Source organism: Numenius arquata, chromosome 10, assembly GCF_964106895.1.
Source record: "Numenius arquata chromosome 10, bNumArq3.hap1.1, whole genome shotgun sequence".
NCBI lineage: Eukaryota > Metazoa > Chordata > Aves > Charadriiformes > Scolopacidae > Numenius > Numenius arquata.
Window position 1 is genome coordinate 24,362,885 of NC_133585.1, and position 13,329 is coordinate 24,376,213.

Here is a 13,329-nt window from a genome sequence, read left to right on the forward strand (position 1 = left end):
GATTGTGTGCCTTGTCATCCAACTCGGTTTTGTTTCTGTAACCAGTTCAAGAATTGAAAAGCATGAAGTTGCTTGGATCCAAGGTATGCAGGTAAGATATGCAATTGAGTGCATGGAGTTTCCAAAAGAATGGAGATCACAAAGCATAAAGGCCTCTGAAGACTCAAATGTTTGTCACGTTTTTTAAGCATCAACTGCAGAAATGGTTAAAGAGTAGCTAAGTCTATTAAAATTCTGTAAATGCTGGTATCACTACAAGTTTCACTTTTTTAAACAAAAAAAAAAGTTACATAAGATGTTTGCTAATAGCAAATATAAAATTTTCAGGCTGCTATCTTCCCTATGTCAGTGCCAGTACTAAGCAAATCCTTGGTGTTTGTTTTTATTTGGGAAATGGTGGCTTCCTCTACAACTGTTGCTCTCATATTTAAATGGTTCTGAAACTGTTTTATTCTCCCAGATTGGAACAGTGAAATGAAAGAAATCTTGGCAACGAATATTTTGTTGCAATAGGGCTACATTTTTGTTATTGCAAAACCACAAATTCATCTTCTTGTAGGATTCAACAGATAAGAGCTCGTGTATCCAACTTAACCCCAAATCCCTAAGTAACTTAAGTTTCATGGGTCACTTTGGTATTCTAGTGCAAAAGAGAAAATAAACGAAGTCAAAACATAACGATGATTTCTGGATAAGCCAGGCCAACAATGAACCTGCTCTAAAGAAACGTGACAGGATGTCTGATCCTCTGTAGAACAGCTGTTAACCCCGGTTACACTGCAAATCTCAAGCTGTAACGGTATGGCTAGTTAAGGGAGCGAATTTACCACATCACTTGGAAGTTTCTATTTTAATGAGGTAAGTCCCTGCACTTCAAGGAACTGATCAAAAGCCTAATCACAATTTTTTGAATGGTCTATTTTTTTCCTGCTGATACTAATTAGATTACTACTTGAGTAATTACTAATTAGATACTGTGTATCTGTCTTACACTCTCTGCATAAATGTTCTGACACTACCATTGCCTTTAAACTAACTGGGAGAGTTTAGAGGAAAAAAAGGTCATCTAGATATAAAAGCTATCCAATGAATAGCCAAAGCCAGCTCTGAGTTCTGACGCTGTTGACTTGGAAAAAGCAGAACAGCAAAGATATGTACAGTGCACTCGGGACTCGCTTGTGGTCAGCTTGGCTTTTATTGCTATCCACTGAAATACCACTCTCTCTCCTGTAACTAATAAATTATTTACAGCTGCTGTGTTAGAGGGTAACACAGGAGGCCATTTAGTAAGACAGATGACCCTTGTGGGTATTGGAGGTGACCGTCCAGAGTGCCAGACCCCAACGCTAGTAGACAGACTATGTCAGCCCACACAACAACAGCCACCCAACCTCTATCTGTAATACAGATCTGGAAAATCTTCCACATCTGCTCTTCTACAGTAAACTTGTCAAGAGGTGGGCAGCTCCTTCTTGCTCCCACTACTGCTCTGTCACCACTTCCCCTCCCAGAGGGACTAAAAGATATTATCAACTGGGAGCCATTATAACAGTTATTTTGCCAGGTTGCCAGAAGTCCATCCTATTTATGGATGAACCACCCTTCACTAGGCTCCTGGCTTTTCTAAAAATCCAACAGCAGTAGAAATCTAAATGCATAAACATATTTTTTTTAAAAAAAAGGCAAAACAAAAATCAAAGCATTAGACTTGTGGATTAAGCCAAAACCTTTGACGTGAGAAGACATCAACACCCTCCAGATTTTGAGACAAAAAGACTAGGATGAACAGACACTGAAAACTCATTACTAGTATTATTACTTGACTGAAATGAAAAAGGAACTAAGGTAATCAAATTACAACCTGAACAAGATCACATCAAATTAAAGCCTAACCTATGGACAGGAACAGATATTGATGAAACTCTGCCTTAGCTCTCCGTTACCAGAGAGCTCTCTGTGAAAACCTCTGCAGCAAATCACACAGTAAGACTCTCATATCCGGCAGACCACAAGGATAGGTGAAGAATGAGAACTCTGGATGGATAAACATCAGAAGAGCCACTTTGATACTCCGTTGTTGTGCATAAGCATTTCAAGTTAGTCCTGCTTATCACAACGCCTTTACCTAGTTGTTGCACCTCATTATAGAAATAATCCGCACAGCATTCTCCAGCCACTCCACTTTCAGAAGGTATTTAATCTTTTGCAGTGCAGAATCCCTACCTGTATCTCTTCCACTTTCAGTTCCAAAAAAAATACTACAGATACTTTTGTAAAATTATCAGTTCATGGTGACCTAGAAAATGTGCTGTGTTCTGATCATGTACCATACCATTGCAACAAGCTCTCTTGGGAACGTTGGTCTTTACCTCACCTCTCAGCACAGATAACTGTGCCTGCTGCACCAATGCAGGACAAAGGTCAGTATTTCCTTCAATTAAGATTTCAGGCTTGTGTTTCGTAAACAGAGAAGAAAAAAAGCTGGTTTTCATTTAACATTTTTAGGGGCTGAAATTGACAATTCCAAAAATTCAACTTATTTCAAGTTGCTGCTTAAGAAAAAAAACCCAGGTCCCCGCAACACTTACACCAAGTGGCTCATTCCAGCCTTTATTAGAATAATTACAACTAAAAGAAACATGGCACTTAGATTTTCACAGCAGGACAAGCATCCTAGGAATTAATGGGCTACAAAGCTATAGTAATACAGTGGGAAAAAAAACCCAAAATTAAATAAACCAAACCCAAAGCTTGCTGCAGACATTGCAGCTGCTGCTATGTGGAAACCACAGCTTTTGAGACAGCTGAGTGCAATGCAGAGGCAGCAACAGCACCATTCTATGCTCAGAGAACTGGGGGACTGTCACACCAAACATAGTATCACCTAATTGTGTCCTAGCCAGAGTAAAAGCAAAGGTGGGGAAATGAAGGTGGGTTATCTCTTTGGTTCACAGTCCTACTCAGTTCCCTTCTTCCAGCACAGCAAGCAGTTCATTGCCTCCTTTCAGACAATGCCTGTACAGTCACTGAGCCATCTGGGCTTCCATTGCCTGCGCTGTCCATTCTGGGGCTGTTTGACTTATCTTCTCCAGCAGGTTGTTAACCTGGAAACACAGTGACTGAATCTGCTTGTCCCAAGTTGGCAAAGCTTCACGAGCTGAAAGAAGAACACACACAAAAAAACAACCACACAAAACAAAATAAGTCTTAGCAATTCCCTTGCCTTTTCAACTCCAACCTTTTCTTCTGCCGCTGCCTTTACCTACCTCACACAGGAAGCCTTCCTTGCAGCTACATCATGCTCATTTCTGTATTCAAAAGCTACAGTGATTTTGGCTGTTTGTTACAAACGTAACTCCTGCATTGCAAAGTAGAATTGAACAGAGCACTTCCTGTGAAGCTATTCCTATAAGGAAACTCATGGAATAAATTCACTTTCCTGTGGGTAAAAGAATGCATAGTAGGGAGGGTGGGTGAAGTGTGATCCTCCATTAAGGCAAACCCTGCCACCTCCTGGCCACAGCAAGACTCAGCAAGCTCATTTCAGACAAAAGACATTAAGAAACTTAATTTCCTTATCCTGTAAGGCAGCAACTCAAAAAGGTCACTCTGAATGATGCTAAAAGAATTATTACCATGGTCGAACTTACTCTCAAAATGAACAATTCCATCAATCTGATCAATGAATCCATTCATGCGACCCTCAGTTATCATCTGAGAAGCTATCTTTTCTGCCTGAAATAATGAAGAAAGATGTTAGAAACTTCTTCCATTCTCAAAGAAGTTAAAAATTATTAAGACTTCATAGTCCTTATGGGTTTTTCAACATCTCCACACTTGGGGGATAAGGGGGCAAATTATGAAATGATTAGGTATACTATCAGTGGCATCTAACTCCACTATTATTCGTTCTACATCATGTACCCTTCCTTTTCATATGATCTGCTAGATATTTAACCTTCCTCATCATATGGAATCTTTAATCATTTCCTAATATTGAACTAAATTTTCTAATATTTATCACAGCTATTTTCTCATGTCTTTGATGCTCCTTGTTTTTACAAAAGATGTAAAAAACTGATACCTTAGCTGCAGGGATCTCTAGTAATGCTCCAAGCTCTTCAAAAGTAATGTTGTTGTAAAGTTTGCTTGCAGATAGTAAGTTGTGTTCAATAACAGCTCTGTCTAGGATACTGGAACCTTAGGGGTTAGATGAGAAAAAAATCCATCACTATAAGATTGAAATACTTTGTTTATATTGTAGAGCAGATGGAAAACACTTTTTTTCACCCAGGGATTATGTGTGCAGAAGGTCAAGGCGCATCTGCCTTGCATCAGTGCTATGCAGAAGAAAGTGAACAAAAAGAAATGGATGGCACGTGGTTGATATTAAGACACATAGCTTAAACCACTTTATTTAATTTCTAGAACAATCAAGTGGAGCCTTTGGTTTTGCTACAAGACTCAACATCTGAATTGAGGGAGTTTGACCTCCTGTGATCAGTTTCTAGCTTGCCAAATGGAAAGACCTTTCTTTTTATTATTCACTACAGCTCTTAGGAGTACAATTAACCTCTCTCTTCCTGTGCTTATATAGCGATAAACTCTTATCTAATTTCTCTCTTCTTGATTCAAAAATTTCACTCATTTGCCCCTTACCCTCCAGTTGAAAATAAGCACAATATTAAATACCAACTAACCTGCATTCTTAACTTAGACAAACAGTACAGGTCATAAATAAGCAACAAATTGACCCAAGGAAAAGACTGTAGCTTATTGTTAGTAAGTATCTTTAACCAGTTTTCACCTCTGCGACTACACAGTTGTTTATTTGTCCTTAATTAACAAGTATTGTTCACTAGGAAGGTTTTCCTAATTAAGAGGTATTTCATGCTTATGTATTTTTCCACTTCACTATTCTTCTAATTTAGGAAATTAAGATAAGCGTGTTTAGGATTTCAGTAAAGTCATCACTTCACATTATTTCTCACTGTTCATAGGTTCCAGGAAGAACAGAGCTAGTAAGTCAGTGAGCTGGATTAGAAAACAATTTGGAGACAGTGTGAGGTCCAAGTTATCCTCTCACTATCTGTCATCTTCCTGTCAAGTCAGGAAGCAGTTCAAATAAATTTATCACCTGCGCAGACCATTTACAGCCTACATGCATGTCACGTGTTTCTAGGCATCCTATTTATAATAGTGCCTTAGAACTGGAGAAGCTCAAAAGGCAAAGTTAGAAATACTGGGGGGTTGTCAGTGAAGAGGACTGTCCATGGACAGAGAAACAAGATTTTTACAAGTTATCTTCTAAAAGAGTATTTCAAAACCTTAAAGCCAATCAGAAAGACGAAATATGCCTAAGAAGCTTTACTATTAAACTATACTCATGAGGGTAACATTCTGGGAAATAATTTTAAAATAATCATAAAGCAATATTAAATTCTTTTCCATCACACTTCTTGACTGCATTGGGCAAATCTGACTCCTGTGGATAAACACCTAGCATTACGAGGCTGTAGAGAAGTATGTACCATCGGCTGTAGTTGCTTTCTGGTGAGGCATTAGCATAGCTGCAAACTCTTGCAGTTGATTTCCACGGATAATTCTGTCGAGATACATTTTCTCCAAGATCCCATAGGCTGCAAGCTGCTGGCATCTCTCATCCTTGAAGAGTGTAGCAAGCATGCGAGAACGCTGCTGTCCTAGGAAAGTCAAGAAGAATCCTTGTAAACGATCACCAAAACATCGAGTATTTAGAGCTAAACCACAGAAAGTTATCTTTTTTTCTCAATACGTGCAATTAACCAACAAAGCTCTTCTAAAGAAGGAACTCGGTTGTGTTCAGTTCCAAAACACTGTTTGCCAGTGACTATCTTTTGCCTCTTTAGCCAAGATGCCACCTTATCACTGGCAAAGACACAAAAGTAATCCAACTCTGACTTAACAGTATGCCAACAGGTAATTTTGACACAGCGTTCACGATTTTGGATTCCTCACCAAATTTTAGTGGCAAGATCCCTCCCTACAAGTAATGCACAGGCTGACTTGCTTCGAGGGATATGAAATACCTATGTTGGTTCTTCTATATAAAAAAGTAGTATGTATTTTACCTGCTGATGCCAAAATAGTACAATGCAAAGCATGCTTCAGTGCCTCCAGTCGCTCAGTTTCATGGACTATGCTCTTATAGGAGAGCTCATTATATCTTTGGGCAGCCTCAATGAACTTTCTTCTGTAATCAAGAACTCGAGCATAGCAAACCTAGAAAGAAATTATGTCTCAGAAAAAGAAAACTAACAGGAGTGGCTCCGTAATACAGGTGTGTATAAATCGCCAAATTATCATGTGACAGCTCCCATAAATATTGCTCTACTGCATCCTAGGGAAATCTATGTCTTTGAAGGATTAGCTTGACTTGTTAAGCCCTTGCTAAAGTATCATGGAAACCAATTGAAAGGGCATTTCCCAGCACTATTCACACATTAAACATTGCAAATGTCTAAATGCCAGAAACTATGTAAATGAAATATTGTACAGTTGATATTGCACTTACACAAGCTTCCCCTTCACTACTGACACTGACAGCTAGCACTTAGGTAGAAATCCACATGTTTCAAGTGTTTGCTTTTCCCCTCTAGTGCTGTAATAGTATCTGGTATTTCTCCTCTCCTTTCCTTTGTGCTTTTCTAACGCTTACAGAAAATATTTACACTTTCAACTGAGTGCACACTTTAAAGCATAGCATGGCAGGAAAAAAAAAAAAAGGAAAACCAACAAACCAAAACCACCACACCCTGAGTTAAAGCAGATGTGCCATGAGCTGTGTGTTGCAGAATTTTAAACACCACCATGCTTGATTGGCACTGTCACATTATAGTTATCACTCGCTGCTCATCCCAGTTACTGAAATGGTTTGAGAAATAAGTGTATGAACTATGTATGTAGTAAACCCACAAATAAGTAGAACCATCAGCAGCTACTTTAGTAATTGAGAACTTTAACCTACTTTTATGGATGGGACTTACTATTTAATTACTGTTGGGGGCAGGAGGCTTCCATTGTCCCTACTATGGGACGTGATTTTTTTTCCCCTCTTAGATTTAAAGACAAAGGTGGAGGCAGTATTTTCAACATTTCAGATGTTTTGAGGGCTAAGTTTTCTTTTCAATTAATAAAGCTAGCATTTAAGGAACCTTTACAAACTTAACTCCAAATCATAAGGAGAAAGCTGTACTATTTATTGCTAAGATGTGGCTCTCAAGCTCCCACAATTTAGAAGTTTTTCCCTTTGTCTCTTTTGTCATTACAAAAGTTTTAGTGGCATTGCATAAAAACAGCTCAGTGTGGAATCATCTCCCTTTAGAAAGAGAAAGCAATAAAACAAGTTAGACAACCTTATAATGGATTTGCAGCTGTTCATTAGTTGATTCATTCTGAAGCAGGGAAGCTCGATTAATATAAGCTTCTGCTTGAACTGGATCATCATCCTCCAGATACAGCCTGGCAATTTTCAGGTAGGTCTCCAGTTTATAATCTACATTGTATTGTCTGTAGAGAAACAGAAAAGCAAATGCTCAAAGTTGTTCCACAACTGCCCTTGCTCTTAGCTGTTCTAATCATATATTAGGATTCTTAAGCACTTGGCAACATTTGCTTTACCCTGCCTTCTTCTTCCGTAACACCAAAATTAGTGCTCTCTGTTCAGGGTAAGGAAATTTGAGATGAAATGCCAGCATAGAACTGATCTTACAAACATCAGTGGACATAATGCTGTCCACCAAGACACAAATGTACACAGACTCTCACAGTCTGTTTTTAGTGGATTGTAAGTTTGCCATGAGTGGTGAGCCACTTGAGTTAAGAAGCAAACTTGCAATGGAACAAACAGGTGCTAAACAGGCAAAACCTACATCAATTCCTTCTACGTGCGTACAGAGAAAGAGGACAGAAAGGACAGCCAGAAAAAAGTATCAGCAAGGCTTCTAGACTCTAAAGAAACCAACACAAAACCACAAATAAAACCTCACAAATAACCTCAACTGCATTTCTTAATATCCAATTTCAAACTATGTCTTCATTTTGAACTGTAAAGGCAAACACATGGAAGAATTGCCACCTTTCAAGAACTTTAGAAGCATTTTTGTAAAATACTACCAAAAAGGCTGTTCATCAACACAATTAATTAATAATGCAAAACGTCTCGTGCAGTATTTTGACCCACTAAACTGTTTACTGTAATGTACAGTTATCAAGCTACACTTTTGTCATCTGGCAATAGTTCTGGCCTGAACTACTGAAACTCTGGGAAAATATGCAACCTCAAAATTCTCACTTGCTGATCTATTTAAGTACAAAGGGAGCAAGTATATTTAAAAACACATAACTGTGTCTACCGCAGTACTTACTTTTGTCCTGTTTCCAAAGGTATCCCCACCAATACTTGTGCTGCATTTCTCCAGTCTTCTTCTTTCTCGTAGATCGATGCAAGATGTTGCCTTATTGAAGCGACCTAAACAATAATAAAACCAATCTCAAACGCTATAGAAGTTGAATAGTTCTGTATTAACTTTTACAGTATTTGTTCATTAATCCCCTCAACAATACCTCAGCTTCACAGACACAGCAACCTGCACGCACACAACTCTTCCCATGTGAGGAGACCTGTGTGGGGCTGCTTTAATACTGAGCTTTTAAAATGAGTGCTGATTGGAACCGTTTCCACTTAAGCTTGTGGCAAGATAAAAGGGAGTGAGAAATAATAACTTTTTACAAAGCTTTTAAAAAGATGAAACGAGGCTTTCAAGACCTGCAGCACCACGATTCACAAGCCAGTTCTTGCAGTTATACCTCATATCATGCCTGTGAGATAAAAATGCAGACACTTTGTAGATGCTTTGTAGAGCATCTGTCAGCAGGTAAAATATCAATGCTTACAATCTGGGTTTTGTAAGCAGAAATGTGGCTAAAGAGAAATAATCTGATGTCTAGGATTCAATTTATGCATAATCATAACATATAGACAAGCATGTTCAGTTAAGACAGAGTAAAAGCTGCTTAAAAAGACATGCAAATACAAATCACATCAGAAACTGCCTTGGTTCTCAAATACTAGCTCCTAAAGGCTTTTTATATAAACATCTACTGTAAGAACTCTCAGACGATAGTGAATACTCATACAACAAAACCAAGAACTGAACTTAAAAAGAACTGCAGCACTTTCAGTAGTTAACTAGAATTGTGTTTTCAAGAAAACATTTCTTTCATGGTAAAACGATTATGGCTAAAATACACACACAAATACTTATTTTGAAACAAAAGCTGTTTGTCAAGATGCTTCTCTTTACACAACCTGGCTGTTCCACCAGTTGGGTAAAAAGCAATAAAATGAGTACCAGTCTGTCTCTCGACAGTACCTCCAGTAGCTCAAGTATTGTCTCATTGTACAAAGCCATCTTCTGGTAGCAGAGGAATTACATGCCCAGCATCCTTGCCATTCAACAAGACCTAAACAGGCCAGAAAGCTGGGCAGTGAGGAATCTGAGGAAGTTCAACAAGAGTAAGTGTAGGGTCCTGCACCCAGGGAAGAATAATCCCATACAGCAACGCAGGTTAAGGGCTGGCCTGCTGAAAAGCAGCTCTGCAGAGAGAGACCTGGGACCCCTGGTGGACAACAAGTTGTCCATGAGCCAGCAATGTGGCCTTGTGGCCAGGAAGGCCAATGGTCTCGTGGGGTGCATTAAAAAGAGCATGGCCAGCAGGTCAAGGGAAGTCATCCTCCCCCTCTACTCTGCCCTGGTGAGGCCACAACTGGAGCTCTGCGTCCAGTTCTGGGCTCCCCAGTTCAAGAAAGACAAGGAACTACCAGAGAGAGTCTAGCAGTGGGTTACGAAGGTGATCAAAGGAATGGAGCACCTCTCTTATGAGGAAAGGCTGAGAGACCTGGGTCTGTTCAGCCTGGAGAAGACTGAGAGGAGATCTCCTCAATGCTTACAAATATCTAAAAGGCGAGTGTCAAGAGAATGGGGTCAGGCTTTCCTCAGTGGTGCCTGGTGACAGGACAAGGGGCAATAGGCACAAGTTGGGACACACTATGTTCCGCCTGAACATGCGGAAAAACTTTACTTTGAGGGTGGCAGAGCCCTGGAACAGGCTGCTCAGAGAGATGGTGGAGTCTCCTTCTCTGGGGACATTCAAAACCCGCCCGGACACGTTCCTGTGCAGCCTGCTCTGGGTGGACCTGCTTTGGCAGGGGGGTTGGACTAGATGATCTCTGAAGGTCCCTTCCAACCCCTATAATTTTGTGATTCTGATGAACAGACAAAGCTTGTACTCTTTGCACAGTTCCTAAATACTCTCTGCATTTAGCTCAGGTTTTGCATGTACAAGAATGCAAAACTGGACTCTAAGTAGGAACATCTGTTTCAAATAGCTTTTTTAAAGACCTAAAATAGTCAGCAGATAGGAGGAAAAAAACCAACAAAGCCAAGCCTGCAAACCAAAAACCCCTCATCATTGATCTCTCACCTGCTCTTCAAATGAAATAACTCTAGGCTGTATCTTTTCCAAGGTGAAGTGGTAAATTTCTTTGGCCGTGCTGTCAGGAAGACTTGGAAGATGGGTACAGAAATCTGTCAGTAGCTGACGTGAGATCACTAGACTGACATTCTCATTCACCACTGGTTCAGAGATACATGGAAGAAAAAAAAACACAAGATGGATGCAACACTTGTCAGTGCCTTCACTGTAACTAACCATTTGCTACTATATTAAATTTGAATATTTCAAGTTTACAAATCTGTATTCTAGTGAAGGTAGTTTTTTTTCTTTGTTTTTAAATGGTGAATTTTTTCTCTCAGAAACAGTTTGTTTATACTAGAGGTCACCAGAGTTCTAACCCCTGAGAGATAATAATGAATTTCTCACTTTGACTTACAGTTTAGAGATGTTTCATTCTGAATCACTGCTCTCAGCTGCTGAAACATCTTAGACAAAGTAAACCTTTAGGCTAAATTTCACTAAGTTTATTCTCAACTTAAAAAAATTGCAAGAGGTATAATTTATAGAGGAATTCAATAAGCCAAATGTCCAATACAATACAAAACAACCCCTAACTCTTTATTCTTGACAGTTTTTCAAACTAATCTGAGACAAGGAAAGAAGGGGGTTGTTAGTTTAAATACCACTTGGCATCCAGCATCAATTTTAGCCTTCAACAGAGACAACTTTATGTTTTCACCTTCCAACACTGTCACGCTGACAGGCTGAACAGTTATAACTTACAAAGCTTGCAAGTTCATTCTCCCTTAACTTCTGAATGTGGTGATGATGGTTCCTCTTCTAGTTGTGTTTGAGTTCCAATAGGACCAAAATGCAGAGTTAACAAATATGCAATCCCACAGACCTCTGGCTTTTGCTCAGTGTGCAACCATTTATACCAGATGCACTTACTTGCTTCTACAAAAGCTTTCAAAGCTTCAAGTTGTTCTACACCCGACAGCTGAATGGCTTTTTCCAATATTTGACGATATCTGTCCACAGATTTAAAAAAAAAAAAAAATTAAAAAATCACCCATAGGAAACATTTTTTCACTAACAAGTTCTGTTTCTCTGCTTATTTTCTACGTCAGAGACCTACTTTGGCTTATATTTTCTATACCTTTGAGTTGTAATTTTCCAAAGTGCTTCACTCAAATGTCAGGAACATTCACCCAGAACTGGTATGTGGCTCTTTTTAAATCCCAGGACTAGATTCTCAGATGACATAGCTCATCATTTGGTCATCTGTTAATGTATGTGCAATTATGAAGGGTTTAAAAAAAAAAAAAAATCACTTCCCTAGGATAGTGCACAGAAAAAGTAATGAAAACTATACTGCATGTAGATTACAATCAATAAAATTAGTCAAATGTTCACAAGGGTATATTCAATGAGAATGACACAGAGCATCGGGAGTGAGAGGTAAACAGTATGCTATGGACACTTAATATGAGCACGGGTACAGACTGTGCATTCTTAAGTGTATCTTCCTGCAAAAATAGCAGCTCATTTTCATGCTTCATAAAGCTAATTAAACTTTGCCTGAGCCATAACCTCAGTGCATGTTATACTAATGAAGTACTACATTCCCACTGAAGCTGCATTTTGAGGGTAACATTTCCAAGTTCTTAGATGAAACTCCTAGAAGGGAAGCAATTCCTCTAGAAAATAAGCAACTGGAGTGGGACTCGAAGAATTTCAGTTGACTGATCCACAGCTGACCGAACCCTCGGAGGAGAGAAAATCTGTGTGACACATTGCACTGTGATTAGCCCAAGCCCCGAGCTTTGTGATCCAAAATACCCACCTAATGAAAATAATAACAATAACAGAGTTACTGACATAGCTACATGACATATCTAAAGCAGAAAGTCGCGAAAAATAAATTCCCCGGCCTATCAATTCCGCGCAGCCGAGGGACAGGCAGCAGAGCTCTGAGGGAGCTACGGCCAGAAGGGGTAAGGCCCCGCATGGGAGCCTGCGCTAGACACCGCCGGCAGAGAGCAACCCACCGTTAGAAACGACAAAAAAAATAATAAAAAAAAGCCAGAATCATGAGGTGAAATCTTTCTTTCTTCTTTATACTTAAAGAAGGGAGGCCGTTGGGCAAAAGCCTCCTCGCCCGCCTAGGGCCCGGCAACCCCCCCCCCAAGCCGTAACCCCAGCGGCCGCTCACCCCCCGCGCCCCGCCATGAAGACGCCGGCGCCGACACTCACTTGCCCGCCAGGTCCTTGTGAGAGCCGCTGGAGTTCATCAGCTGCGCCAGGTCCTGCCTCACCGCGGCCGCCATCTTCGCCGCCCCGCCGCCGTCCCCCCCGCGCGCCGCACACTTCCTCCTACCATAGAGCCGCGCCGCCGCCGGGCTAGAAGGGCCGTCGCGCGGCGAGGTCACGTGGAGGGGAGGGTGCGCGCGGGCAGAAGGCGGCCGCGGGGGTAGAGCTGGGGCGGGCCGCACACACGGCTTCCCCCGGGGCCGCAGGGCGGCAAGTGTAAATACATACACGTATAGAACCGTGCGTGGGCGCGCGCGTGCCGACAGCCTCAACGCGGGGCAAGGCTGCGTCCCCTTCCTCGAGTGGCGCGCGCGGCCCCGGAAGCGGGCGGGCGGCCCGGTGGGGGTGTGGGCGGGTCCGGAAGCGCGGGGCGTGGCGGCGCGCGCGCGCGCGCGCGGGGGGTGCTGCGCCGGCGGTTGCCAGGGCGGCGCGGCGCAGTATTATGGGATGCGGCGGAGGAATGGCGCGGGGCGCGTGATTTTGAACAAACACGGCGGCTTCGTCGCGGGTGCTGCTGCC

At 41.2% G+C, this 13,329-nt stretch overlaps 1 protein-coding gene across 1 annotated transcript; it reads right to left on the bottom strand.

The window, feature by feature from the left end:
- Positions 1–1,794: 1,794 nt before the first annotated feature.
- On the bottom strand, positions 1,795–13,126 carry COPS4 (COP9 signalosome subunit 4). Its single transcript, XM_074154315.1, has 10 exons — positions 12,754–13,126; positions 11,449–11,528; positions 10,525–10,676; positions 8,406–8,509; positions 7,395–7,548; positions 6,111–6,261; positions 5,532–5,702; positions 4,085–4,200; positions 3,651–3,735; positions 1,795–3,157 (listed from the first exon to the last, which is right to left on the bottom strand). The coding sequence occupies exons 1-10, from the start codon at positions 12,825–12,827 to the stop codon at positions 3,024–3,026; spliced, it is 1,221 nt and encodes a 406-aa protein (XP_074010416.1). The 5' UTR covers positions 12,828–13,126; the 3' UTR covers positions 1,795–3,023.
- Positions 13,127–13,329: the final 203 nt, after the last annotated feature.